This window comes from Leuciscus leuciscus (assembly GCF_965113295.1).
Source record: "Leuciscus leuciscus genome assembly, chromosome: 24".
Taxonomy (NCBI): Eukaryota; Metazoa; Chordata; class Actinopteri; order Cypriniformes; family Leuciscidae; genus Leuciscus; species Leuciscus leuciscus.
This window is the reverse complement of record NC_138723.1, coordinates 3,641,525-3,668,459: the sequence shown is the minus strand read 5'-3', so window position 1 is coordinate 3,668,459 and position 26,935 is coordinate 3,641,525. Positions and strand designations below refer to the sequence as shown.

At 42.0% G+C, this 26,935-nt stretch overlaps 1 protein-coding gene and 2 long non-coding RNA genes across 3 annotated transcripts in view; 2 read left to right on the top strand and 1 right to left on the bottom strand.

Moving 5' to 3' along the window:
- LOC309488959 overlaps nt 1-26,935 on the top strand; it is a 217,475-nt gene that overhangs the window by 91,997 nt on the left and 98,543 nt on the right. The window lies entirely within an intron of this gene.
- The window catches only part of megf10 (multiple EGF-like-domains 10), a 108,572-nt gene that overhangs the window by 47,558 nt on the left and 34,079 nt on the right, over nt 1-26,935 (bottom strand). The window contains exons 6-8 of the mRNA XM_082157387.1: nt 13,457-13,703; nt 13,158-13,278; nt 10,737-10,873 (exon numbers count right to left, since the gene is read on the bottom strand). Coding sequence (XP_082013513.1) covers nt 10,737-10,873; nt 13,158-13,278; nt 13,457-13,703 — 505 coding nt within the window. The remainder of the gene's footprint in view (nt 1-10,736; nt 10,874-13,157; nt 13,279-13,456; nt 13,704-26,935) is intronic.
- The window catches only part of LOC309488961, a 132,775-nt gene that overhangs the window by 89,882 nt on the left and 15,958 nt on the right, over nt 1-26,935 (top strand). The gene's annotated exons all lie outside the window — the stretch shown is intronic.

The window sequence follows — 26,935 nt, the reverse complement described above, 5'->3', positions numbered from 1 at the left end:
TTTCTATGACCCTCCAAAATGATTGTGAAAAAAGGCACGACCCTCCCCGATAATTTATTGATTAGCCTGCTTCTGTACTGGTTTGCGCTTGGCAAAGATGATAGCCATTGTTTGTTTGTTTTTAAACCATAAACTCTTGCTTTCTCATCTTACTAGGGCTGTAACGATAGACCAAACCTACGATTCGTTTCGTATCATGATTTTTGGATTTTAGATTTGAAAAAAAAAAATCATGTTTTCGGTGCTGATGCGGTGTGACTTGTTCAACATGTGGGTGGCGCTGCCAACAAAGCATCTAAAAGCTGTCACAAAGAACCGGCAAAATTAGGCTAATGATAGGGGAGCGCGGGGCACAACCGTACGCGGGGCTAGTTGTAACACGCTTGTTTTAAATACTTCCGCACATGCTTGGATGACGAAACTTTGTGTATTTACTAGTTGCCATATCAACACTATATAGAAAAAAAAATTCCGCCAAAATATATTTATAATTATTTTAATCTCCAAGATGTTATTTAACAGTTGAGATAGTTATTTAATGCTTCGCTAACTAGCAGAAGACACTCGCCGGGTTTGAATCCCAGTTGTGCAGGCGGGGGCATGTTGTAACACTGCGTTACAATGTGCCCCTATTAGAAATATGCTATTATATTCTATACTTTTAATAATTTTATTGAGAAAACATGAGAAAAAGGTTTATAAAGACTGAGAGTCAATGTTCAGAAATTACAAATTATTTGTTTTGAACTATGTTGTATAGCTGTGTTTTCATGTGTTCGTAGTCAAAACTCAAAATGAGTTTATATTTAATTATTAAAAATTGCCATTATTTTATATGAAAAAGTTTTTTAATTGTATTTTATTCAGAATTTTTTTTAGTTTGTTTTGTATATATTTTTTATTAGATCAGATAACATTTTAAGCTGTCATGTTACAATGTGCCCCACACATGTTACAATGTACCCCACCTATGGGGCATGTTGTCGCATTTCACTTCCATTCTTTCGGGGTATATCAAGAAAAAAAGTATATACTGTATTAATAAAACAAACAAGTGTTTTCTGTGTCGACTGCAAAGATGAAGTTGTCGATGCGTCGCGATCTTCTCAGAACGTGCCAGAGAGAAATGCACATTTCATAAGCAGAAAGCAGTCTGTTTTCCTTCGTTTTGAATTGTTCTGTTTAAAAGTAGACATTTCAAGCTTTCTATATATTTCTCAGGTCTGTGAGGCAAGTAGCATATAGCCTACATACGCTGAGTTTCGGTTCATTTATGAGACAAGTCCAGTTCACTCGCCCGCGCCTCCTGTCATTATCGTTTTTCTACTATATTTACTTCTTAAAATCCAGATGAAACATTGATTAAAATTAAGATACAATTAATAAAAAAACGAAATTCACTTTAAAGAAAGGCTTTGTGTTTGAGGTCTCTGTGAAATTTTTAAAGTCGCTTTCAGAGCAGTCATGTCCGTAATGGAGAACTGTCACGCCCGTAACATTTTTAAAAAAAAATTTTTTTACATTTAATGCGAACACGAAAAATAAAATAAAAATAATATTTTATGTTCTGTGTAGGCCGATCTTTATTCATCCGGTGGGTATATATCTTTTGGTTTGCACAGTGTAATTGATAGAATTACTAAAAAATATTTTGCCACCTAAAAGTTAAAGATTTTTTGTGTCACATCACATGTGTATTTCCCTCATATTAAATATAAAACGCATGTGTAGACTGATATTTTTCTAATGTCTTGACTCCTTTCAGACGTTTCAAAATATTGGTATTAAATGCATTTTCTGAGAATTTATATTTCAAGTTTTGACTGCAAATGTCACGTCCATAACACTGGAATCGCCCAATTTTAACGAATTTATCCTCAACTAGTTTTTGTGGTGTAGGTCTACGTATTTTATTATGTTAACTTAAATAATACTAATAGTAATTTAAAGATGTGGTAGCCCTACATTTTACACATCGTGGAAACAAAATAAGAATGGAAACTAAAATATGGTAGTATCGCGCTACAGCGCACATTCTATCAGCTGCAGTTCTGGCGCCTCAGTCGCAATACTGTAAAACTCGACGTACGTTCACATCACTCACAGGACACTGTGCACTTATTCGCAATCACAAAAGTTCATTATTTGCTCGTGCTTTAAAGCTTTGCCGGGTAAACATTTCTTTGGCATTCTGTTCTGACATGATGCACGCGCGCACTGTCAAACAGCGCCAAACTGGATTTTTGTTGGGTCAGACCCATCTGATATCGAAGGGGGGCTGATAACGCGAGATCACCATGGAGCTAAATGGAAAAAAATAGCACCAAACAAGCCACTTTGAAATGTTGCTGTTTTCATGAATATAAAAGTTGGGTGACCCTCCCTCGAGACTAAAAAAAGTTGGATGACCCTCCCCTCAACAAAGAATAAAAAGACATGACCCTCCCCTATTTTCCTCCGGTGGCCCCTTCCATAAATACCGAACGGTCCCTTATTTCTATGCAAAGTCCCTATAAAGCATGGAAACCCAGTGTGTGTGTGTGTGTGTGTGTATTATAGTCCTTCATGTCTATTGCGATCTCAAAATTCCGGCCAGTTCATAATACCTAGAATATCAAAATCGACTGCTGGTGGTAGATCCTTCTCCTATTTAGCACCAAAATTCTGGAACAATCTTCCTAACTTTGTCCGGGAAGCAGACACATTCTGTCAGTTTAAATCTAGACTAAAAACACATCTCTTTGGCCTAGCATACACATAACACATTATAGACTTCTATAATTCAGTGTTAGGCTGCATAGATCAGGTCAGCTGGAACCGGGAACACTTCCCATAAATCCTGATGTACTCGTTACATCATAAGAAGAATGGCGTCTACGCTAATATTAGTCTCTCTGTTTATCCCGAGGTTTACCGCAGTCCGCCGGATCCAGGCCGTATCCAGATCTGATGAAGGACCTGCGCCTGGACACGACGACAACGCAGTCCTGAAGTGTCAACTAGTCTCTCCCCTGTGAAGGCCTCCTTCCCTTCCCTTTACCTCTGTACAGATAAAATGTTGTCGGGATAATTACGGTTCGCGTGGCTACGCAGACGCGACAAAAAAATTCTGTATTATAAATTTAAAATGAAAAAAAATATATATATTTATAGGCCAGACAAGTAGTTTATTGAGGGTTGGTTTGTAAAGAAGGACTACACGCCTGCGCACATATATATTCAAACGCGCACACCTTTGAACTGAACACGTAATGCGCATGTCTGCGTTTCCGCGGGTTTGCGTTTTTGAGGTTTGCTCAGAGATAACGGATAATCATTTGCACCTTCAAACCTATTTCAGGGAGTGTGTTCTCGAGACACCAGGCACTGTTTTGTGTGGATGGGCGGCCGGAGCGCGTGGAGGGTTTCCTGTTAGAACGGTGTCGTGTTAGCGCCCCCTGAGTTAATAACTAATGATCTTCGCAACGGAAGTGAATCAATCAATCAAAACTAACTTTAGCTGGACAATAACTTTATCATAGAGCTGCTGTAAAGCCTAAACAATCTCTGTTACTGTAATTTCCTATTATCTTTGTAAAGCTGCTTTGAAACAATCCAATTTCATTGATCTAATCTAAAGTGAGAACTATTAACAGTTTAAGGGATAGTTCACTCAAAAATGAAAATTGTGTCATCACTTACTCAACCTCATGTTGTTCTAAACCTGTATGGGTTTCTCTGTTCTGTTGAACACAAAAGAAGATATTTTGAAGAATGTCGGTAACCAAACAGTTGATGGACCCCATTGACTTCCATAGTGGGAAAAAAAAGTACTATGGAAGTCAATGGGGTCCATCAACTGTTTGGTTACCGACATTCTTCAAAATATCTTCTTTTGTGTTCAACAGAACAGAGAAACCCATACAGGTTTAGAACAACATGAGGTTGAGTAAGTGATGACACAATTTTCATTTTTGAGTGAACTATCCCTTTAATAAGTTAACAAAGTTAAAATTTAACTCTTTACATATGAGCTCATTAAACAATAACACTTCGTTTACTACAGTGACAATGAAAGATCTCACTATTTGTATATAGTCTATTCATGTATTAACTACAGTTTATAATTTATTATTTACAATAAACTAATAGTTTGCAAATGATTTGTAAGTACTTTATTACACTATAATTATTATATTTTATTAAGTGTTACCAAACATTTCTATTGATCTATTCTTGTAGAAATGCAACTCACTTGCAGCTACATCCTACTTTCACTTCACAAATGTGATTAGAGAAGTTAAAAACTATATAACTATATAAAAACTATGCAAAGAATGTAACAGCTGTTTTGTGTTGTTTGTGTCTTTATCATCTGGTCTTTGCTCGTAATTAAGCTTCTATCAGTCCCTATAGAGCAGAATCTAGTGATAGAGGGATGAGGACACGCTTATCTCAACCATTCTGACAATCTGAAAACAGCCAGACTATCTTTCTGCTCAGCGCCCCCATATAACCTTCTCCATACACACATATAACCTTCTCCATACACACACATATAACCTTCTCCATACACACACATATAACCTTCTCCATACACACATATAACCTTCTCCATACACACACATATAACCTTCTCCATACACACATAGAACCTTCTCCATACACACATAGAACCTTCTCCATACACACATATAACCTTCTCCATACACACATATAACCTTCTCCATACACACACATATAACCTTCTCCATACACACACATATAACCTTCTCCATACACACATATAACCTTCTCCATACACACATATAACCTTCTCCATACACACACATATAACCTTCTCCATACACACACATATAACCTTCTCCATACACACATGTAACCTTCTCCATACACACATATAACATATAACCTTCTCCATACACACATATAACCTTCTCCATACACACACATATAACCTTCTCCATACACACATAGAACCTTCTCCATACACACAAATAAGCACGCACACGCACACTCACACACACACACTCACTCACTCACGCACTGACACACACACACCCTCACACACACACACACACACACACACACACACACACACACACACACACACACACACACACACTCACACACACACACACACACACACACACACTCACACTCACACACACACACACACACACACACACACACACACACACGCACGCACACACTCACACACACACCCTCACACACACACACACTCTCACACACACACACACACACACACACACACACACACACACACACACACACACACACACACACACACACACACACACACCCTCACACACACACACACACACACACACACACACACACACACACACACACACACACACACACACACACACACACACACACACCCTCACACACACACACACACACCCTCACCCTCTCACACACACCCTCACTGGCGGGCTCCTCCCTGTGGCTGTTAAGCGATTACTCTGCAGCCGGTAGGGTGTGGTGAAATCAGGGTAAACCGGAGGTAACAGTGACATCTGGTGAAGCCAAAGCTCTTATTAAGTCATAAAAATTCACTTGCGTTTCTATTTCTGCTGTTTAAACACATGCTGTACGCTCACTGATGCTGTAATTACAGCGGCACTGCCACTGCTGCAACTGCTGCCGCTGGACGAGACGCCAGCAGAACCTGACTCTACACGCGTGTGTGTAACTGCTGTTCTGACACTGACGGAAATAAACACTCTCTCCTGTGAGATGTTCATCCACCTCTGATCATCTTCATGCATAATCACAACACTTGATCAGTAAAATCAACCCCTGAATTTTCATATCACAGAAAACAGAGAAATATAAAATGCAACTACTGGAGTAAACAAGGTTTCACGAAGACTTAAAAGAAAGATAACCATAACCAAACCAGACCATGCGTTAACGACAACCGACGAACAGAACTGAAAACACAGGAACTCAATACTCAGGCAGACGAGGTTAATTAATGACAAACAGCCGATCAGGATGATTAATCATATCACTAAAGACTGGCGGGAACTAGAAACAAAGGATACTGAACAGAAACAAACGAAAGTCCATGAAAGAAAAACTAAGACAACAATGACAGAATGTGTGTTACACAAGGAAACAATCTGTAATGAAGTAAGAAGAAGCAATTTACAACCAATAGGACTAATAAACACAGAACAAAAACACAAATAAAACAAAGTTTTTCAGGGAGATCAATTCAAATTAAAGCTGCAAGCAGCGATGAAAGGGCCCTCGCACCCGTGCCGCCGCCACCCGGTGGCTTTAGGAAGACAGAGCATGGTTGGACAATGTGCATTTAAGGAGGTATATATAGTAGTTGCTAGCAGGTTTAGTATGTTTTTAGCATGCTTAGTACACAATAGTTATGTGGTTAGTACTGCATTACTGTGTTAACCATGTCAGTTTCTGTTGCCAGTAGGTGGGGCTATGTCTATATCTGAATATCGCTATGTAGATGTGTTCAGTGCAGGACTTTTATCAAACATGTGGAGTTTGGGGCAGATTGGACATTGTATGCTTGAGTTACAACAACTTCCTTTAGCATTTCTAGCATGTTTTATGATGTTTCTAGCATATTACATATTAAAGGGTTAGTTCACCCAAAAATTTAAATTCTGTCAGTAATTACTCACCCTCATGTTGTTCCAACCGCGTAAGACCTTCGTTCATCTTCGGAACACAAATTAAGATATTTTTGATGAAATCTGAGCCATGTTTCACTCCTCCATAGGCTTCCAGTGTGACCGAAACTTGCTGGCCCAGAAAAGTTATTAAAGAGATCGTTAATATAGTCCAAGTGACTCCAGTGGCTCAATCTTAAGTATATCAAGCGACGAGAATACTTTTTGTGCGCAAAAACAAACAAAAATAACGACTTTATTCCACTATTCATTTCCTTCTCTCTGGATGTCTAGTTGGTTTGCGTAGTGTTTTTGCGCAGCGCGTCTGTGTCACACGTCACCACGTAGGCTCACTATTGGCCGACGCCGGTCATGTGTGTGTTGCGTGATGACGTGCAACACAGACGCGCAGCGCAAACACACTACGAGGCCCAGAGAGAAGGAAATGAAAAGTGGAATAAAGTCGTTATTTTTGTTTGTTTTTGCGCACAAAAAGTATTCTCGTCGCATGATAAACTTAATGTAGTGCCACTGTAGTTACTTGGACTATTTTAACGATGTTTTAATAACTATTCTGGGCCGGTGAGTTTCGGTCACACTGGAAGCCTATGGAGGAGTCAAAATTCTGTCAGATTTCATCAAAAATATCTTAATTTGTGTTCCGAAGATGAACGAAAGACTTACATGGTTGGAACAACATGAGGGTGAGTAATTACTGACAGAATTTTCATTTTTGGGTGAACTAACCCTTTAATTTTGGGGTAGATTGGACATTGAATGCCTGAGTTACAGCAAATTCATATTTAATTGCAGTAATAGGATGCTTTAACACTTAGCTAAGTATTTGATTGCATGTTTCTAGTATGTTGCTAACATGTTTAGCAGTTGGTGACACTTTTTTATATGTTATTAGGAGTCCAGAATAGTGTTAAACGTCACTTCCTGTTGCCAGCAGGCGGCGCTATGACTATATCTGAATATGAGCATGGACTTGTGTTCAGGAGATAACTATTATCAAACGTGTGAAGTTTGGGGTAGATTGGACATTGTATGCCTAAGTTACAACAACTTCCTTTAGCATTTCTAGCATGCTTTAGAACTTAGCTATGTGTTGCTAGCATGTTTATTGCATGTTACATATTAAGTTTGGGGCAGATTGGACATTCCATGCCTGTGTTACAGCAAATTCATATTTAATTGCAGCAATAGCATGCTTTAGCACTTAGCTAAGTGTTTGCTAATATGTTTCTAGTATGTTGTTAGCATGTTTAGCACTTGCTGGCACTTTTTTATATGTTATCAGGAGTCCACAACAGTGTTTAACATGTCACTTCCTGTTGCCAGCAGGCGGTGCTATGACTGTAACTGAATGAGCATGGTCATGTGTTCAGGACAGAACGCTTATCAAAAGTGTGAAGTTTGGCGCAGATTGGACATTGCCTTCTTGAGTAACAACAACATCCTGTTTCATTGAATTAGCTAAGTATTGCTAGCATGTTTTAACATGTTTCTAGCATTTTTAGAAGTCAGTGGCATTTTTAACATGTTGCTAGAACGGCATCAACGTGTTAAACATGACACTTCCTGTTACCAGTAGGTGGCGCTATTACTATAACTGAATATTCTCATGTAGATGTGTTCAGGCCATGACTCTTATCAAACGTGTGAAGTCTGGGGCAGATTGGACATTCTGTGCCTGAGTTACAACAAATTTCTATTTAATTGCAGTAATAGCATGCTTTAGCACTTAGCTAGGTGTTTGCTAGCATGTTTTAGCATGTTTCTAGTATGTTGTTAGCATGTTTAGCACTTGCTGGCACTTTTTTATATGTTATCAGGAGTCCACAAGAGTGTTAAACATGTCACTTCCTGTTGCCAGCAGGTGGCGCTATGACTATAACTGAATATGAGCATGGTCATGTGTTCAGGACAGAACGCTTATCAAAAGTGTGAAGTTTGGGGCAGATTGGACATTCCATGCCTTAGTTACAGCAACTTCCTATTTATTTGCAGCAATAGCATGCTTTAGCACTTAGCTAAGTGTTTGCTAACATGTTTCTAGTATGTTGTTAGCATGTTTAGCTCTTGCTGGCACTTTTTTATATGTTATCAGGAGTCCACAACAGTGTTTAACATGTCACTTCCTGTTGCCAGCAGGTGGCGCTATGACTGTAACTGAATATGAGCATGGTCATGTGTTCAGGACAGAACGCTTATCAAAAGTGTGAAGTTTGGCGCAGATTGGACATTGCCTTCTTGAGTAACAACAACATCCTGTTTCATTGAATTAGCATGCTTTAGCACTTAGCTAAGTATTGCTAGCATGTTTTAACATGTTTCTAGCATTTTTAGAAGTCAATGGCATTTTTAACATGTTGCTAGAACGGCATCAACGTGTTAAACATGACACTTCCTGTTACCAGTAGGTGGCGCTATTACTATAACTGAATATTCTCATGTAGATGTGTTCAGGCCATGACTCTTATCAAACGTGTGAAGTTTGGGGCAGATTGGACATTCCGTGCCTGAGTTACAGCAAATTCCTATTTAATTGCAGTAACAGCATGCTTTAGCACTTAGCTAAGTGTTTGCTAGCATGTTTTAGCATGTTTCTAGTAAGTTGTTAGCATGTTTAGCACTTGCTGGCACTTTTTTATATGTTATCAGGAGTCCACAAGAGTGTTAAACATGTCACTTCCTGTTGCCAGCAGGTGGCGCTATGACTGTAACTGAATATGAGCATGGTCATGTGTTCAGGACAGAACGCTTATCAAAAGTGTGAAGTTTGGGGCAGATTGGACATTCCATGCCTGAGTTACAGCAACTTCCTGTTTCATGGCGAAACATCAAAATTTGTCAGGCCGCCGAGGGCCCGCCCTTCGACGAAAACTCAAGATCTTCGCAATTTAACGTCGCAAAGGCCTTAAGATTACACTCACCAAATTTGAAGATGATCAGATTAAAACTGTAGGAGGAGTTCGTTAAAGTACGAGGCCTGAAAATGGCAAAAAGTGCACAAAAATCAGAGAGGAAGTTGAAAATGGCTGACTTCCTGTTGTGTTTAGAGCTATGCTCCAAGAGACTTTTTTGTAGGTATTAGGTCATTACACATATGTACCGAATTTCGTACACGTACGTGGAACACAGCGGGAGGCGCACTCTGTTGAACTTTTATAGGTGGCGCTATCGAGCCATTTTGCCCCGCCCAATTCTGAAACCTATATCAGATGTAAATTTTCGCCAGTTCTGACGCGTGTGCAAAGTTTCGTGAGTTTTCGAGCATGTTTAGGCCCTCAAAAATGCAATTAAATGCGGAGAAGAATAATAATAATAAACAGAGCAATTCCAAGAGGGTCCTCACACCATCGGTGCTCGGGCCCTAATAATAAATACTTCAGAAATTGTATGAAGTCATCAAATATAATATAAAAGCAGCAGTCTTCATGGTATGAACACCTACACATGTTATTGAGTTTTTTGTTGTTTATCATTATTGACAGACAGCAGCGGGGTTATTAGGCTGCTGTCACTTTAACGAGATACTGCACGGATCCAACACACAGTTTCACATTCACTTTTTCTCTCAATCGACTGTGTTTACGTGAATACTCACCAAGACTGGCATTTTGACACACAAGTGTGTGCATTTGACCATTCAAGCACAATATCATCAATAACTTCAAGCGGTCCTGCACTGCATGGATACACTTACATGCCATGATATAAACCATTTAGCATAATCTCTATTGATTGGCTCTGTTCCTCACACTACGCTGTCATGTGACTTCAGAAGGACTGAATCTAGCGCAAGAGTCACTCAGACCTTAGTCAGGAGTGAGACCGAGGCTGTAAGGGACAGGAGAATCATGTGTTCAGTGGACTGTACTGGCAATTGTTCAGCAAAACTTTTGAAAGTTGTGAGTTTTGAAAATTGCTTGTAATGCAATAGTGTCATTGTATAGGCTGTAAGTTTATCCTTGTTTTCATCCTTGTGAAATTCAATCATTTAAGGTCTGTGGGCTCTTTTCAGAAGGTGTTGCTCTCCTCTCCAGCGGTAAAGCTTGATGTTGCGGTGCATGTACTGACCTCTCTCCTGTGTATCCCGCACTACACACACACTGTCCCGTGGACGGAACACAACTTCCTCCGTTATGACACTGACACTCCTGCGAGCAGTTCTTCCCGAAGCGTCCTGCCGGACATGGCTGTCCACACACTGCTCCCTGAAAACGACATCAACACATCACTTCCAACACAGTGTGCCGAGACAAACAGTGCAACAATTACAGTAGACAGGAAGCTTTAAAACTAATTTCAAATGACACTAAAACAGAGAACATAATTTAATTGAACGAATAATATAATAATTCTGACAAAATCCAAATATAATGAGCCTTATCATACATGTTTTTTGCTAGTTACAGCCTGACGCAGTTTTCATTTTCACGTCCTGCTTGTTTACATAGTAAATGCATTTGTGCCCATCTGTACGCCCATGGGCTTCTGGTCTGAGAACCAGGTGTGTGTTCTGGCGCATTGTTGAAGCGTTGCTATTTTGAGGAACTGAAATAGACTGAGACATTGACCAACTGAAACCTGGTCTAAAGTCAATGGCGCTGTATTTTTTTGGTTATTTAAAGAGCGGGTTAGTAATATGCACCTATAGACGGGTCCACAGGCGTACACTTTGTCCTGTAGAAGGTCTGCTTGTGCGCTTTAACCTCGTGCACGAGCAGATCCGTTTCCTCGCTAGAGAAGCGTTCAGTTTTTCCGCTTGCAAAGTCCACCATCTAAATAGCGAATCCGCCATGGCGCGAGCGCAACTGGCTTTTAAAGGGAATGGGAAATGAGACTCTGATTGGTTTATTGTACATTACACCCAAAACTCACCCATTACTCATTAAGAGAATAGCGACAACCCTTTTAGACCATGCGCCGGATGTGCCGATCCTTAACCCTCTCGAGAAACGCGCCGACGCGTTTTGCTGGATTTTTTTCACATAGCAGCAACATAAACTTAAATGACTCCGTCATTTATGGTTATACAGAAAAAAGAAATATAAAAAAATAATCTGTGGTGTATGGTGAATATTATACTATTTAGACCCGTGTTTCCTGTTAAATACTGTTTGTGGATATCTGCTCAAACATAGATATGTATAACCATAATGTTTAATATTTTGGAGCGCGATGGCGTTTGAATGTATCATATTTTGGAGCGCGCTGTGGGTTTTAATGTATCATATTTTGGAGCGCGATTGCGTTTGAAAGGAAAAATGCACCAAACATTAGGCTTTATGTTTTTACTATTATCTCATTTCATATCATCATAACGAATGGAAACATTTGAAGTAACATATGATAATCAATATATTTTTCTCTAGCGTAGTTGTTCTTGAAATCTTTAGGAAGATTTAATTTATTGTTATTATTATTTTATGCAGCACTGCGTAGCCTATGCCTACAAGGCACAACAAACCTGGTGTTCATTATATATTGTTGGAAACGTGTGTGTGTGTGTGTATTCTGTGAATTTTAAAAATAAATTTTAACCAGAAAAATCTAAAATCTATTCCCAAAATCGTGCAGCCCTATAGTTTCTCTTGATATCAGTATGTTCACAGTTTTTTCTTTTTTTCTTTTCTTTCAGGGACCAGATGCAACTGAGTCCTGCTGACTTCAACATTCACATGAGTCTCTGTATATGAACATGGTAAAGTGAAAATCAAACACCTTGGAAATGAAAGGTATGTACAATGTTTTTAGGAATGGCACAAAGGTCTCTGTCTTTGGATCATTGTTTTCAATGTGCTCTTTTGTCATTTGTATTTTTGGATTGTGTTGTGTTGTAAATAAATCCAAACAATCTAAAAGCCATTCTTTTTTAAATCTCCTCATTCTTTGTGCAAGGTTGCTCTGAATGACAGGGCCTGATCGCTCCTAATAGGGCAGTTAGGGGAGTGTCTTTGTCTTTCTCAGGTGTTAAAACCTTACATATTAATGAGATGATCACGCCTCTTCGCATATGGCTTTGTCACACAAAACACGTCTTAGAAATTTTAAATCAATATATTGTCTTATCTGAATGAGCAGTCAGGGTGATTTTCACATAGTTTTGGAGCAAATATTCTAGGCTATGTCATACAATTTTCAAAAGTCTTGTGAAGAAATAATCAGTACGGGTTTCATGGCCTTATTTCAGTGAGAATTTTTTTTTGTATTTTCACAAACCACGCATAAATGTCATTATCTCAAAACTACAAACTTTTACATACATGCTGCTGATATATTATTGTAGCAGAGTTTGTGCTGAATACAGTGTAATTAGACTTTAGCCATGAAAATGTCACAAGTAACAGAAAAAAACACAAATGTCAGAGCATGTCAGACCACCTCCAGAGCCCAGAAAACAGCTCAGACCTCAGAGGGTTAAAATAGGGCCTGATGAATCACAAATATTTATCTTTACTTCTAGATGTCAGTTAATATTGAGTGTTGCAGGCGTACCATCCAGCCGGCCGGGCAGGAACACTCTCCGGTCACATGATGACACACGCCACCGTTCTGACAGGGGCAACGCTCCTCACACTGCCGCCCATGCTTCCCTGGAGGGCACAAGTCCTCGCAGCTGCACACACACACACACATACCAAACACATTTACATTCATGCATTCAAGAGACACTTTTGTCCAAGTTCTTGCATTCCCTGGGATTCGAACCCATGAGCTTGGTGTTGCTAGTGCCACCGTCATCTGTCTGAGCTACAGGAGTGCAAACACTTGACGGCTGTCGCAGGTGAACTCACAATGCTCCGGTGTACCCAGGGCTGCACACACACTCTCCTGTGATGTGGTTGCATGTGGCGTTGTTCTGGCACAGGCACTTCTGCTGGCAGCCGTTGCCGTAGGTGTGGCGCTCACAGAGGTCCTCGCAGCGCCAGCCGCGGTGTCCCGGCGCACAGAGGCAGGCTCCGCTGATGGGGTTACACAGCGCCTCGTTCTGGCACTGACAGCGGCTCCGGCAGTGCGGACCCCAGTGCTCGCCATCACACGCTGCACACACACACACAGCTGCACTTCTGACACAGAAAACATCTAGACATGTGGAAAATACAGCATCGGCCAGCAGAGATTTGATCAATAATATATGTGATATGTGCAGTCGCTGAAGGAAAGATCAGCAGCATAGTTTTCTGAGGGAAGTTCAACATCAGTCTTGGGTTGTTAGTGAATGAAATCCTGCATCAGAGCTGCTTTAGTTCAGCACACGACACAGCACTGTCTTTACACTGTAACAGCCGCTATACATATGCATACAGAAAGAGGACAAGCACTGTGACAAGACATCAGTGTTCAGTAAATCTGTTCATTTTAATAATCAGTTCATCTGTCAAGTAATGCAGATCATTAGTGTGACTGTAGATGTTTGAGTCAATCATGCAGAATCTGGAGTCATCTATTTTATAAAATCCTAAAGCTAATGCAGTGTATGACACCAATATACAGCACAAAATCATATATTTCACATATATCACATCCTCTGGTTATTTAATCTAGAAATTAAAGAAATGTAGAAATAAAGTGTTATTGAATTAACTAAATTAAAAATAAACTAATAACTTCCGGACTATAAATGTATTTGTACAGTTTACAGGCCCCCTGAGGTACATAAGCTGTCAAACATTTCAGCCATCTTTCCCCACACGTTTTTATTATCCAAGCTAACAGGAAATATTTTCAGCACGTTCTGCAAGGTTCTCTCAAAGTTATGATCAAACGAATTTCCAGTAACGTTAATAGAACATTTGTTCAGAGCTATCTGGTCTTTAATAATGTTCTCTAAATTTTAGCATAAAAAACTTTATTTATACATTGTTCATGGAATGTTTTTTTAAATGTTTTTGTTGGACATTTGTCTAATGTTTTTTAAATGTTATGTTTCAGAATTTTACATTATGTTAGCAAAACATATTATTGAAAAAGGTGTGGTGTTCTGGCAGGTTATTCCAGGAAAAGTCGTAGTGTCACAGACATTTTACTGCTTGGAACGCTGGGCATAAAATCTATAACAATGAAAATCTCTTTTGGTCTCATGAAAGAAGTGGTGGTGGCAGCGACAGTGCATTGTGCTGATATAGATAATATCGCCTATATAGGTAGGACAGCAATAGATAAAATTAGGCGTTCCCCAAAGCGACAGTGGTGCAGTGCTCCAGTCGTAACCTGAGCTATTATAATATGCTGTCAGAAATGTCTAATGCATCTGAACAGAAGTTGAAACAAATTCCTTCCAGGGATATAAAATTAACAAATCCCAAACAACCCACTCCCTGAATGTGTCCAATCATAAACCAGCTAAAATCAAATCTAAATGACATCACTCTGTATGATGATTAGACTGACAGTTTCAGTTCCATCATTAAACACTGAGACACGGCACATCATCATCTGCAGTCCGGCGGCCCTCTCGCTCCGGCCACAGCGTTAGGAAAATATGAGGCAGGAAGTTCATTATCAAACAGCTGTGTATTAATGCTCAGAGAAACAAACACACAATCCACATCAAATGAACCAACTCATATACACAAGAATAACATGTGATGATGTAATGGGCTTCCACTGTTCACACAAACTGAACTCACTGACAGACACTTAAGAGACAGATGACCGTTCATGTGTTCGCTGAGTTAGTTTAAGCATGACACAGCTGTCCACTCCTGGATATAGGAATGAATAATCCGACTCATGCATGTTTGGCTTTTGCAAATGTGTCAAAAAGACCGAACAATGTTATTTTAGAATAAGAGATGCTAGTCATTTGAGAATGACAACAACAACACTGGAGTCTCTTTTTCTAAGATCTTCTTTTTCTTGCTGAAAAGTTGCATTAGGCTCATTTGAGCTTGTTTGTACACACATTGTGTCAGGTGTATGATGGGATATATGACTTCATACATCACTGCTCTGAAAGCAAAAAGCTATGAACTCACTATTACTAAGACCTTTAAGATTGTATTTATCCACAGACCGGGGGAAATCCCTGCTACTTCCAGGCTACTTCCAGTAACCAGACAATTTCTGGTCTCATTGACTTCCATAGTAGAAAGAAATATACTATGGAAGTCAATGAGACCAGAAACTGTCTGGTTACAGATGAAGAGTTCAGATGCAAAAGCCTCTAAATGCCATCTGAAATTTTCTTATAGAATGATCATTTTTATCACGCTTGTATATTTAAGTTCAGTAATTTCACTTAAATGACAATTAATAGGTCATCTTCATTGCCATTTGAGTGAAATTATTTAATTTAAATGTACGAGCTTGATAAAAATGATCATTCTATAAGAAAATTTCAGATGGCATTTAGAGGCTTTTGCATCTGAACTCTTCAGATATTCTTCTAAATATCTTCCTTTCTGTTCAGCAGAAGAAAGAAATTCATAAAGGTTTGAAACAACATGAGGGTGAGTATATGATGACAGAATTTTCATTTTAAAGTGGAGAATCCCTTTAATATTCTGAGGGTAATTCGAGACTTTTAGCATTTACTGTGCTCAGAGTTTAGGTGTCCCAGATTACCCTAATTCCCCCGCTTGAGTTCAAATCTGACTTTCAAATGAAAATATTAGTGTTTTATCTTCTGTATGTCAGGCCTGTGATGTCTTCCACATGACCTCATTGAAACCTCTATTCTGTTTCTTCAGGCAAATCTTACTAGAGTGCTTTAGTGAACCATGACCCAGTTCAACATCAAGGTTGCCCACATCGACTCTATTCAACATCCTCTCATCCATTACAAACTCGCTCTGCACACCAGTCAAATGTCCAAGAGACATTCCTTTCATTTGCTCAAATGAAAAACTTCAATGCATGAACTGAACATGTCACAATATTACAAACCCTTTTGTGTCAAAGCTTCACTCACAAAGTGTTTCAACCATGCGTCCAGGAGACCAGCACTGCTTTAGCTAACTGACGATGAGTAAATGAGAACATTGCAATCTAGATCTGGAAGCATGAAACTGTGTGTCTCTCGCACAGACTCACTTCACAACACCGATCACTAAAACGCTCAAACCACTGCATAGATATACTGTAATGCAGCAGTGAAACACAGCACAACACCACCAGTGAAACACAGCACATCTCCCCCAGTGAAACACAGCACATCTCCACCAGTGAAACACAGCACATCTCCACCAGTGAAACACAGCACATCTCCACCAGTGAAACACAGCACATCTCCACCAGTGAAACACAGCACATCTCCACCAGTGAAACACAGCACATCTCCTCCAGTGAAACACAGCACATCTCCTCCAGTGAAACACAGCACATCTCCTCCAGTGAAACACAGCACATCTCCACCAGTGAAACACAGCACATCTCCACCAGTGAAACACAGCACATCTCCTCCAGTGAAACACAGCACATCTCCACCAGTGAAACACAGCACATCTCCTCCAGTGAAACACAGAACATCTCCACCAGTGAAACACAGCTCATCTCCTCAAGTGAAACACAGTACATCTCCTCCAGTGAAACACAGCACATCTCCACCAGTGAAACACAGCACATCTCCACCAGTGAAACACAGCATATCTCCACATCTCCACCAGTGAAACACAGCACATCTCCACCACTGAAACACAGCACATCTCCACCACTGAAACACAGGACATCTCCACCAGTGAAACAGAGCACATCTCCACCACTGAAACACAGCACATCTCCTCCACTGAAACACAGCACATCTCCACCACTGAAACACAGCACATCTCCACCAGTGAAACACAGCACATCTCCTCCAGTAAAACACAGCACATCTCCTCCAGTGAAACACAGCACATCTCCTCCAGTGAAACACAGCACATCTCCACCACTGAAACACAGCACATCTCCTCCAGTAAAACACAGCACATCTCCTCCATTGAAACACAGCACATCTCCTCCAGTGAAACACAGCACATCTGTGTTGCCTTTGGCTTGCTCAGTTGGGGATATTTTGGGGATATTTAATTAAATGTTATCAATCAATAAATTCCTCTTGAAACAAACTTTGTTGTATTATTTTAATTTAATACTGTGAAGCTGCTTTGATACAATCTGTATTGTGAAAAGCGCTATACAAATAAACTTGACTTGACTTGACATCTCCTCCAGTGAAACACAGCACATCTCCTCCAGTGAAACACAGCACATCTCCACCAGTGAAACACAGCACATCTCTTCCAGTGAAACACAGCACATCTCTTCCAGTGAAACACAGCACATCTCCTCCAGTGAAACACAGCACATCTCCACCAGTGAAACACAGCACATCTCCACATCTTTAATATTAGTGTTTTATCTTCTGTATGTCAGGCCTGTGATGTCTTCCACATGACCTCATTGAAACCTCTATTCTGTTTCTTCAGGCAAATCTTACTAGAGTGCTTTAGTGAACCGTGACCCAGTTCAACATCAAGGTTGCCCACATCGACTCTATTCAACATCCTCTCATCCATTACAAACTCGCGCTGCACACCAGTCAAATGTCCAAGAGACATTCCTTTCATTTGCTCAAATGAAAAACTTCAATGCATGAACTGAACATGTCACAATATTACAAACCCTTTTGTGTCAAAGCTTCACTCACAAAGTGTTTCAACCATGCGTCCAGGAGACCAGCACTGCTTTAGCTAACTGACGATTAAAGTGAAACACAGCACATCTCCTCCAGTGAAACACAGCACATCTCCTCCGGTGAAACACAGCACATCTCGTCCAGTGAAACACAGCACATCTCCACCAGTGAAACACAGCACATCTCCTCCAGTGAAACACAGAACATCTCCTCCAGTGAAACACAGCACATCTCCACCAGTGAAACACAGCACATCTCCACCAGTGAAACACAGCACATCTCCACCAGTGAAACACAGCACATCTCGTCCAGCGAAACACAGCACATCTCCTCCAATGAATCACAGCACATCTCCACCAGTGAAACACAGCACATCTCCACCAGTGAAACACAGCACATCTCCTCCAGTGAAACACAGCACATCTCCACCAGTGAAACACAGCACATCTCCTCCAGTGAAACACAGCACATCCCCACCAGTGAAACACAGCACATCTCCACCAGTGAAACACAGCACATCTCCACCAGTGAAACACAGCACATCTCCTCCAGTGAAACACAGCACATCTCCACATCTCCACCAGTGAAACACAGCACATCTCCTCCAGTGAAACACAGCACATCTCCACATCTCCTCCAGTGAAACACAGCACATCTCCTCCAGTGAAACACAGCACATCTCCACCAGTGAAACACAGGACATCTCCACCAGTGAAACACAGCACATCTCCTCCAGTGAAACACAGCACATCTCCACCAGTGAAACACAGCACATCTCCACCAGTGAAACACAGCATATCTCCACATCTCCACCAGTGAAACACAGCACATCTCCACCACTGAAACACAGCACATCTCCACCACTGAAACACAGCACATCTCCACCACTGAAACACAGCACATCTCCTCCAGTGAAACACAGCACATCTCCACCACTGAAACACAGCACATCTCCTCCAGTGAAACACAGCACATCTGTGTTGCCTTTGGCTTGCTCAGTTGGGGATATTTTGGGGATATTTAATTTAATTTGATCAATCAATAAATTCCTCTTGAAACAAACTTTGTTGTATTATTTTAATTTAATACTGTGAAGCTGCTTTGATACAATCTGTATAGTGAAAAGCGCTATACAAATAAACTTGACTTGACTTGACTTGACATCTCCTCCAGTGAAACACAGCACATCTCCTCCAGTGAAACACAGCACATCTCCACCAGTGAAACACAGCACATCTCCTCCAGTGAAACACAGCACATCTCCACCAGTGAATCACAGCACATCTCCACCAGTGAAACACAGCACATCTCCACCAGTGAAACACAGCACATCTCCTCCAGTGAAACACAGCACATCTCTTCCAGTGAAACACAGCACATCTCCTCCAGTGAAACACAGCACATCTCCACATCTTTAATATTAGTGTTTTATCTTCTGTATGTCAGGCCTGTGATGTCTTCCACATGACCTCATTGAAACCTCTATTCTGTTTCTTCAGGCAAATCTTACTAGAGTGCTTTAGTGAACCGTGACCCAGTTCAACATCAAGGTTGCCCACATCGACTCTATTCAACATCCTCTCATCCATTACAAACTCGCGCTGCACACCAGTCAAATGTCCAAGAGACATTCCTTTCATTTGCTCAAATGAAAAACTTCAATGCATGAACTGAACATGTCACAATATTACAAACCCTTTTGTGTCAAAGCTTCACTCACAAAGTGTTTCAACCATGCGTCCAGGAGACCAGCACTGCTTTAGCTAACTGACGATTAAAGTGAAACACAGCACATCTCCTCCAGTGAAACACATCTCCTCCAGTGAAACACAGCACATCTCCACCAGTGAAACACAGCACATCTCCTCCAGTGAAACACAGAACATCTCCTCCAGTGAAACACAGCACAACACCACCAGTGAAACACAGCACATCTCCACCAGTGAAACACAGCACATCTCCACCAGTGAAACACAGCACATCTCCACCAGTGAAACACAGCACATTTCGTCCAGTGAAACACAGCACATCTCGTCCAGCGAAACACAGCACATCTCCTCCAATGAATCACAGCACATCTCCACCAGTGAAACACAGCACATCTCCACCAGTGAAACACAGCACATCTCCTCCAGTGAAACACAGCACATCTTCTCCAGTGAGACTGGCACATCTCCACCAGTGAAACACAGGACATCTCCACCAGTGAAACACAGCTCATCTCCTCCAGTGAAACACAGCACATCTCCACCAGTGAAACACAGCACATCTCCACCAGTGACGCTACCGTCGGCTTCATCAGAGATTGAAACTCAAGCCACCACAGCAGCTGCTCTGAACACCAGCCTCAACACATCAGTTCCCCTCTCACAAAGAAACTGGGTCACATTTATTTATATAGCACAATAAATCGTTTCAGTATGATCAGTGTGGTCCATATTTCTGCTAAAGAACAACTGCAGAGGTACAGATGTTTCAAAGCAGTAAGGCTTGGGATAGACACAAATTTCACCATTCGATGCGATTTCAGTTCACAAGCTTGCGATTCGACTCAACTCCGATCTCGATTCCATTCAGTATCGATTCATATTGATATACAGTATATATGTATTAAGATGTAAATAAAAATCATTTGTAGTATTTTAAAGAAATGCGTGTTTCATATGAATTGATGGTTTAATGACATTTGTAAGCATTTCTCTTTACATTAATTAATGATCCTCATTAGTGTTTACTTAATAACAAGCATATCTGATATTTCTAGCTATGTGAATATTATATGAACTAATGTTCTGTTAAGCATTATATAATGTTTGTTATTGATTCATTCATGAAAGTTATTATAAAGTCGCTTTTTTAATCCGAATGAAGGATTTGAGGCAAAGGGCATATATTTGGAGTGTGTTGGGTTTTTGTGCACCCCGGCCTACATCTGACATCACATGAGCTCAGCCCTGAGGTCATTTCCTGTGATTCTGGCCAATCACTGCCTTCTCTTTGTTTTGCTCTTTGCTCTTGAAGAAAGGCCTTTTTTCCTTCAGACTCAATTCAGGGCAGTGTTTTGTTGGCGTCTTGTGGCCCGGAAAGGCCACATACAATGAGTCTTCAGATGGAATTAAAGTCATCTCACAGCTGACTGCAACCATGCTGCCAAATCCTTCTTCATGTGTCACTGTAATAAAGCCCAGCAGTGGTTAACTGATCCAGGTCCTGAGGGACACTGAGACCCAGACACAATAAGAAGAGTTGAAGCTTAGGACTGCTGATGGTCTTTCTGCACATGACAACATGCCCAGGTCATTCTCCAGCAAACATGGGTGCGTCTCAATCAGCTCCCTAGTTCAGGAGTCAGTGCACTGATCAGGGAATCTCAGTCTCAGTCAGCTCCATAGTTCAGGAGTCAGCGCACTGATCAGGGAATCTCAGTCTCAGTCAGCTCCCTAGTTCAGGAGTCAGCGCACTGATCAGGGAATCTCAGTCTCGATCTGCTCCCTAGTTCAGGAGTCAGCGCACTGATCAGGGAATCTCAGTCTCGATCAGCTCCCTAGTTCAGGAGTCAGCGCACTGATCAGGGAATCTCAGTCTCAGTCAGCTCCCTAGTTCAGGAGTCAGCGCACTGATCAGGGAATCTTAGTCTCGATCAGCTCCCTAGTTCAGGAGTCAGCGCACTGATCAGGGAATCTCAGTCTCAATCAGCTCCCTAGTTCTGGAGTCAGCGCACTGATCAGGGAGTCTCAGTCACGATCAGCTCCCTAGTTCAGGAGTCAGCGCACTGATCAGGGAGTCTCAGTCTCAATCAGCTCCCTAGTTCAGGAGTCAGCGCACTGATCAGGGAGTCTCAGTCACAATCAGCTCCCTAGTTCTGGAGTCAGCGCACTGATCAGGGAGTCTCAGTCTCGATCAGCTCCCTAGATCAGGAGTCAGCGCACTGATCAGGGAGTCTCAGTCTCAATCAGCTCCCTAGTTCTGGAGTCAGCGCACTGCTCAGGGAGTCTCAGTCTCGATCAGCTCCCTAGATCAGGAGTCAGCACACTGATCAGGGAATCTCAGTCTCAATCAGCTCCCTAGTTCTGGAGTCAGCGCACTGATCAGGGAGTCTCAGTCTCAGTCAGCTCCCTAGTTCAGGAGTCAGCGCACTGATCAGGGAATCTAATTTATGTTCTCTTTCCCCTGCAAATACACCTTTAATTCTTGGTTCCTCTCTAATCATTGAAGCAAGCGGTTCCAAAACTAATGTAAAAAGTAGTGGACTAAGAAGACAGCCTTGGCGGGTAGACCTAGATAGATTAAAAAAGGATGATGTTATTCCATTAGTTATTACAGCTGCTTTAGGATTGGAGTAAAGAATTTTAACCCACTTCACAAAACCTGAACCAAAACCATATTTTCCTAAGGCCGCGAAAAGAAACCCCCACTCCACCCTATCCAAGGCCTTTTCCGCATCAAGCGATATTGCAGCAATGGGATCTAGATTATAATGATTCATCCACATGAGATGTAATAGTATTCTCATATTGTCAGACGAGGATCTATTTTTAATAAAGCCTACCTGATCTCTGTGTATAATTTTAGGTAAAATACCTTCTAATTGTGAGGCTAATAATTTTGTTAACACTTTACAATCTACATTTAATAAACTTATTGGACGGTAATTAGCAGGATCCACCGTATCTCTTTCGGGTTTTGGTATGAGTGATATTAACTTCATTAAAACTGTCAGGAAACTTATCATTCACAAGTACCTCTGAATATACCTCATTTAATATTGGGGTCAACTCATCGATACATAATAATCTTTACATTTTAGATCCCCATTTTGCAATGGCTTGTAGATTTCTACTTCCTCTTCATTACGTAGATTAACACCTGCTTCTTCAGCATCGCCTCTTTGGCTCATGTCAGTGAGGTGAGAAGAGAAGCGAGAGATACTAAAACATGGTCACTTGGCATACAAACAGATTTTGGCTGTGGAAGAACAGGGTGTTGCTTCCTTTTAGAAGTGCCTGATCGTGTCAGTAGGGCAGAATTATATGAAATTTGACAGTGGATTCTCTTGTAAACCAATCCCAATTGGATACAAGCTTTGCAAATGCACTTTTAGCACTTTTAACTGAAAGATGGACCGAAACATGATGCCACAACACGTACAGTAAGTGAGCCTGATCAGTGATAAACTATTGTTTTGATATGTAACTCATGTAATTGGCTGTTCTGTCACAAAATCATTTATTTCTGCTTATGCATTGATAAAACAGCCAACCAAAACTCTTATCTACATCATGTCTAAACTTGTTATATGATAGCATTGCTGAGAGTCTTGAGCATTGAATTCATGCGATCAGCACTGGCTAGAATGCTTAGTGCTGCAAAAAAAAAGGTTGTGAAAAGGGACATTTTATAGATGTGAACATGATCGTGTGATCCACACTTTCTACGATTAGATAATCACAGCAACTGTAATCATAGTTCCCTTTCAAGGGAACTCGCATTGCGTCGTAACGACACTTTGGGGGAACGGCCCCAAGCGTAGCGCCTCTGAAGCATGAATGAAACTAAGCCAATCGTGATCGATGTTACAAGGGGCTACAAAGGGTTAAGGTTAGGGTAACTATCCTAACTAGGGTAATCTATCCCTCCCTTCTGTTCTTCAGCAAGCGCTCTCTGTCGTTCTATGTCATATTTGGTGTTGTCTGTCCACTAAATCACACACACACATATATATATGTAAAAATAAAAAAAACATAGCGAGCCAACAGTACAAGAGGTGCGTGCATCCCTGCCCCATATTCATTACAGGTGGGGACACAGACAAATTCTGAGTACACTGTTTGGGAGCTTCATTTTAACATTTAATTTAATATTCAACAATAATATTGATCTGCCTGCATTGACACCATTATATGAGAACTGAACTGAGCTGGATGATGACATCACAGTTTTCTCCAGAGCGGCTTTATGTATATAAATTAACTGAATTAATAACTTTAAAAAAAAATTTAAAAAAAATGAAACATCACTGAACTTACTTAAACTGGACTGTGACGCTATTTTGTGACGCTATTCAACTTTGTTGCATTATTTTCCTGTTATCTCTGTAAAGCTGCTTTGAAACAATCTGTATTGTAAAAAGCGCTATATAAATAAATGTGACTTGACTTGACTTCAGTGACGATGGTCAGGCTCGCGCTCCCCGTGGTGGAGGTCCCGTGTCCACCGAGGTGACGCAGCGGCTCACATCATGGGGTTCGCAAATTGATCTGACAGGGGACCCTGAGACTGCTGAGGCACTTTCTCAGGATTCCTCTGCCAGTTAAGATGTTCTCCCTCCTCATGCGGAAGCCTGCCCAGCGGCTTCTTCCTCACTAGTGGAGAACCCGATGTTGGAGCTGTCTGCTTCTGAGGAAGTGGAAGTCCTCAGCATCGAAGGCGGGGATTTTGGAGATGACTCGCCACTTCATTCCCCCGCATATGAGGAGCTGGTTGAGGTTGTGTCTCGAGCCATGGTCCATTTAAATATTAGTTGGCCACGTGAAAGGCAGGTAGCGCAAAAGTTGGACAAGCACTTCCTGCAGCACAGAGAGCAACCTCATCGCCGGGGTCTCCCATTTTTTCCCGATTCCCGATGTGTAAATCGTGCAACAAGCCACACACCTCTCGTTTGTCCAGCCCCCCATTTTTAGACTATAGCAACAACGTGGTGGCGAGAGAAAATGGTTATGGGATGATGCCACAGGTGGAAAAGCCATTGGCTAGCTATCTTTCCCGTTGCGGTCTTTCCCTCAAAGACCCTAAAGACTCCTCTTGCTCAATCTATCGGGCATCAAGGAGAAAGATTTTGCCTTCTGGCCTGTTCGGCGACGCCGTTAATGATAACGTTAGGGTTAACAGGTTTCAGGAGGTGAAGAAACAGTCTGCGGCCTTCAAGCAATATCTCCCTCGCTGCTCAAAGTCGAAGAAGTCTGTCCCAAGGTGGCAGCCACAGCCATCCACCATCTCCTCAGCCTCAATGAGCTTGGGGGCATAGATGGCGCTCTCAACCGAAGCCTCCTCAGAAGCAGGGTGACCTGAGGGCCGTTCTGCAGGCTAAAAAGGCTTCGGGAAAGAGGTCCTAGCGACTGTAGGACCTCTTCAGGCTGTCCCCCACGGGGCGGAGCCCACAGGAAATCGATGTCTGTATCCTGCCGTCAAGTGCACTTCGGTGCACATCCAGCGAACGCACGCTCTACTGTCTGCCCCACAGGCTTGCAGCCAGGCAGTGCTCATGTCCGCACACCAAACCCTGCCGGAGAGCCACTTCAGGGGGTCGGGAACGAATCTCGTATAATACCCGAAACCAGTCTCAGTCAGATCAAATCGGAGGATTGTTTTTTCATGATAGATCTGATAGACGCATACTTCGACATTTCCATCCTTCCATCTCACAGGAGGTTCCTGAGGTTCGCTTTCAGGGGAGAAGCGTTCCAATATCGGTTTCTTCCGTTTGGCCTAGCTCTCTCCCCTCGCACCTTTTCCAAATACATGGATGCAGCTCTAGCTCCGCTGAGGCTTCAGGGCATCCGGGTGTTAAATTACATCGCCGACTGGCTTATTTTCATATATATATTGATATATATTCACATCCAGAGCCTGGGGGTTGAGAATCAACACAAAGAAAACCGTGTTGGCAACTTGGCACCTGCCCAAAGGACTATGTTCCTGGGGGTTGTGTGGGACTCGATGACGATGCGGGCATAATTGTCCATCCTGGCCACGGTGACCAGGATAAAGCTAGGCCAGGCCATCACTGTGAAACATTTTCAGAAAGTGTTAGGGCTCATGGCAGCAACATCATTCGATTCGGCCTGCTGCACATGAGGGCCATGCAGTGGTGGTTGAAAACCAAGGGGTTTTTCCCGAGGGGGAACCCATTCCGCATGATCAGGTTTACGCGCAGATGCCTTCGTTCCCTTTCTATGAGGAAGAAACTTTGGTTCCTGTCCCAAGGTCCTGTGCCGGGAGCATCATGTCGCCGGAAAGCCGTTTCGACAGACGCCTCCCTCACGTGCTGGGGAACGGTCATGGACGGACGCTTTACCAGAGGTCTATGGCAGGACCATCATTCCTCCTGGCACATAAATTGCCTGGAAATGCTGGTGGTCTTCCGAGCTCTGAGGAGTTTTCTGCCAGACCTCAAGCGTCACCACGTTCTTGTGTCGTTCACGTCAGTGGTGTCCTATCTAAATCATCAGGGGGGTATGAGATCCTCTATGCAGACTGCTGTGGTCCCAGGGGAGACTGTTGTCTCTCAGAGCAACATACATCCCAGGGGACCGGAATCGGGGAGCAGACATCCTGTCGAGGCAGGGGCTGAGGCCCGGGGAATGAAGACTCCACCCCGAGGAGGTGGAGTCAATATGCGAGAGGTTCGGCCCAGTGGAAGTGGATCTGCTCGCATCTCGAGAGACAACACACTGTCCACTGTGGTTTTCTCTCACGCATCCAGCCCCTTTGGGCGCTTGTAAGCATTTCCCCCGATTGCTCTGCTCCCGGGGGTTCTGGAGCGGGTCCGTTACTGCGGGGTCAGTCTACTCCTACCTCATAGCTCCTGTGCCTGGAGTTTGCTACCGGGAATATTAAGGCTATTTTGCATCCCAGGCCGGGCTATGTGCCTAAGGTGCCT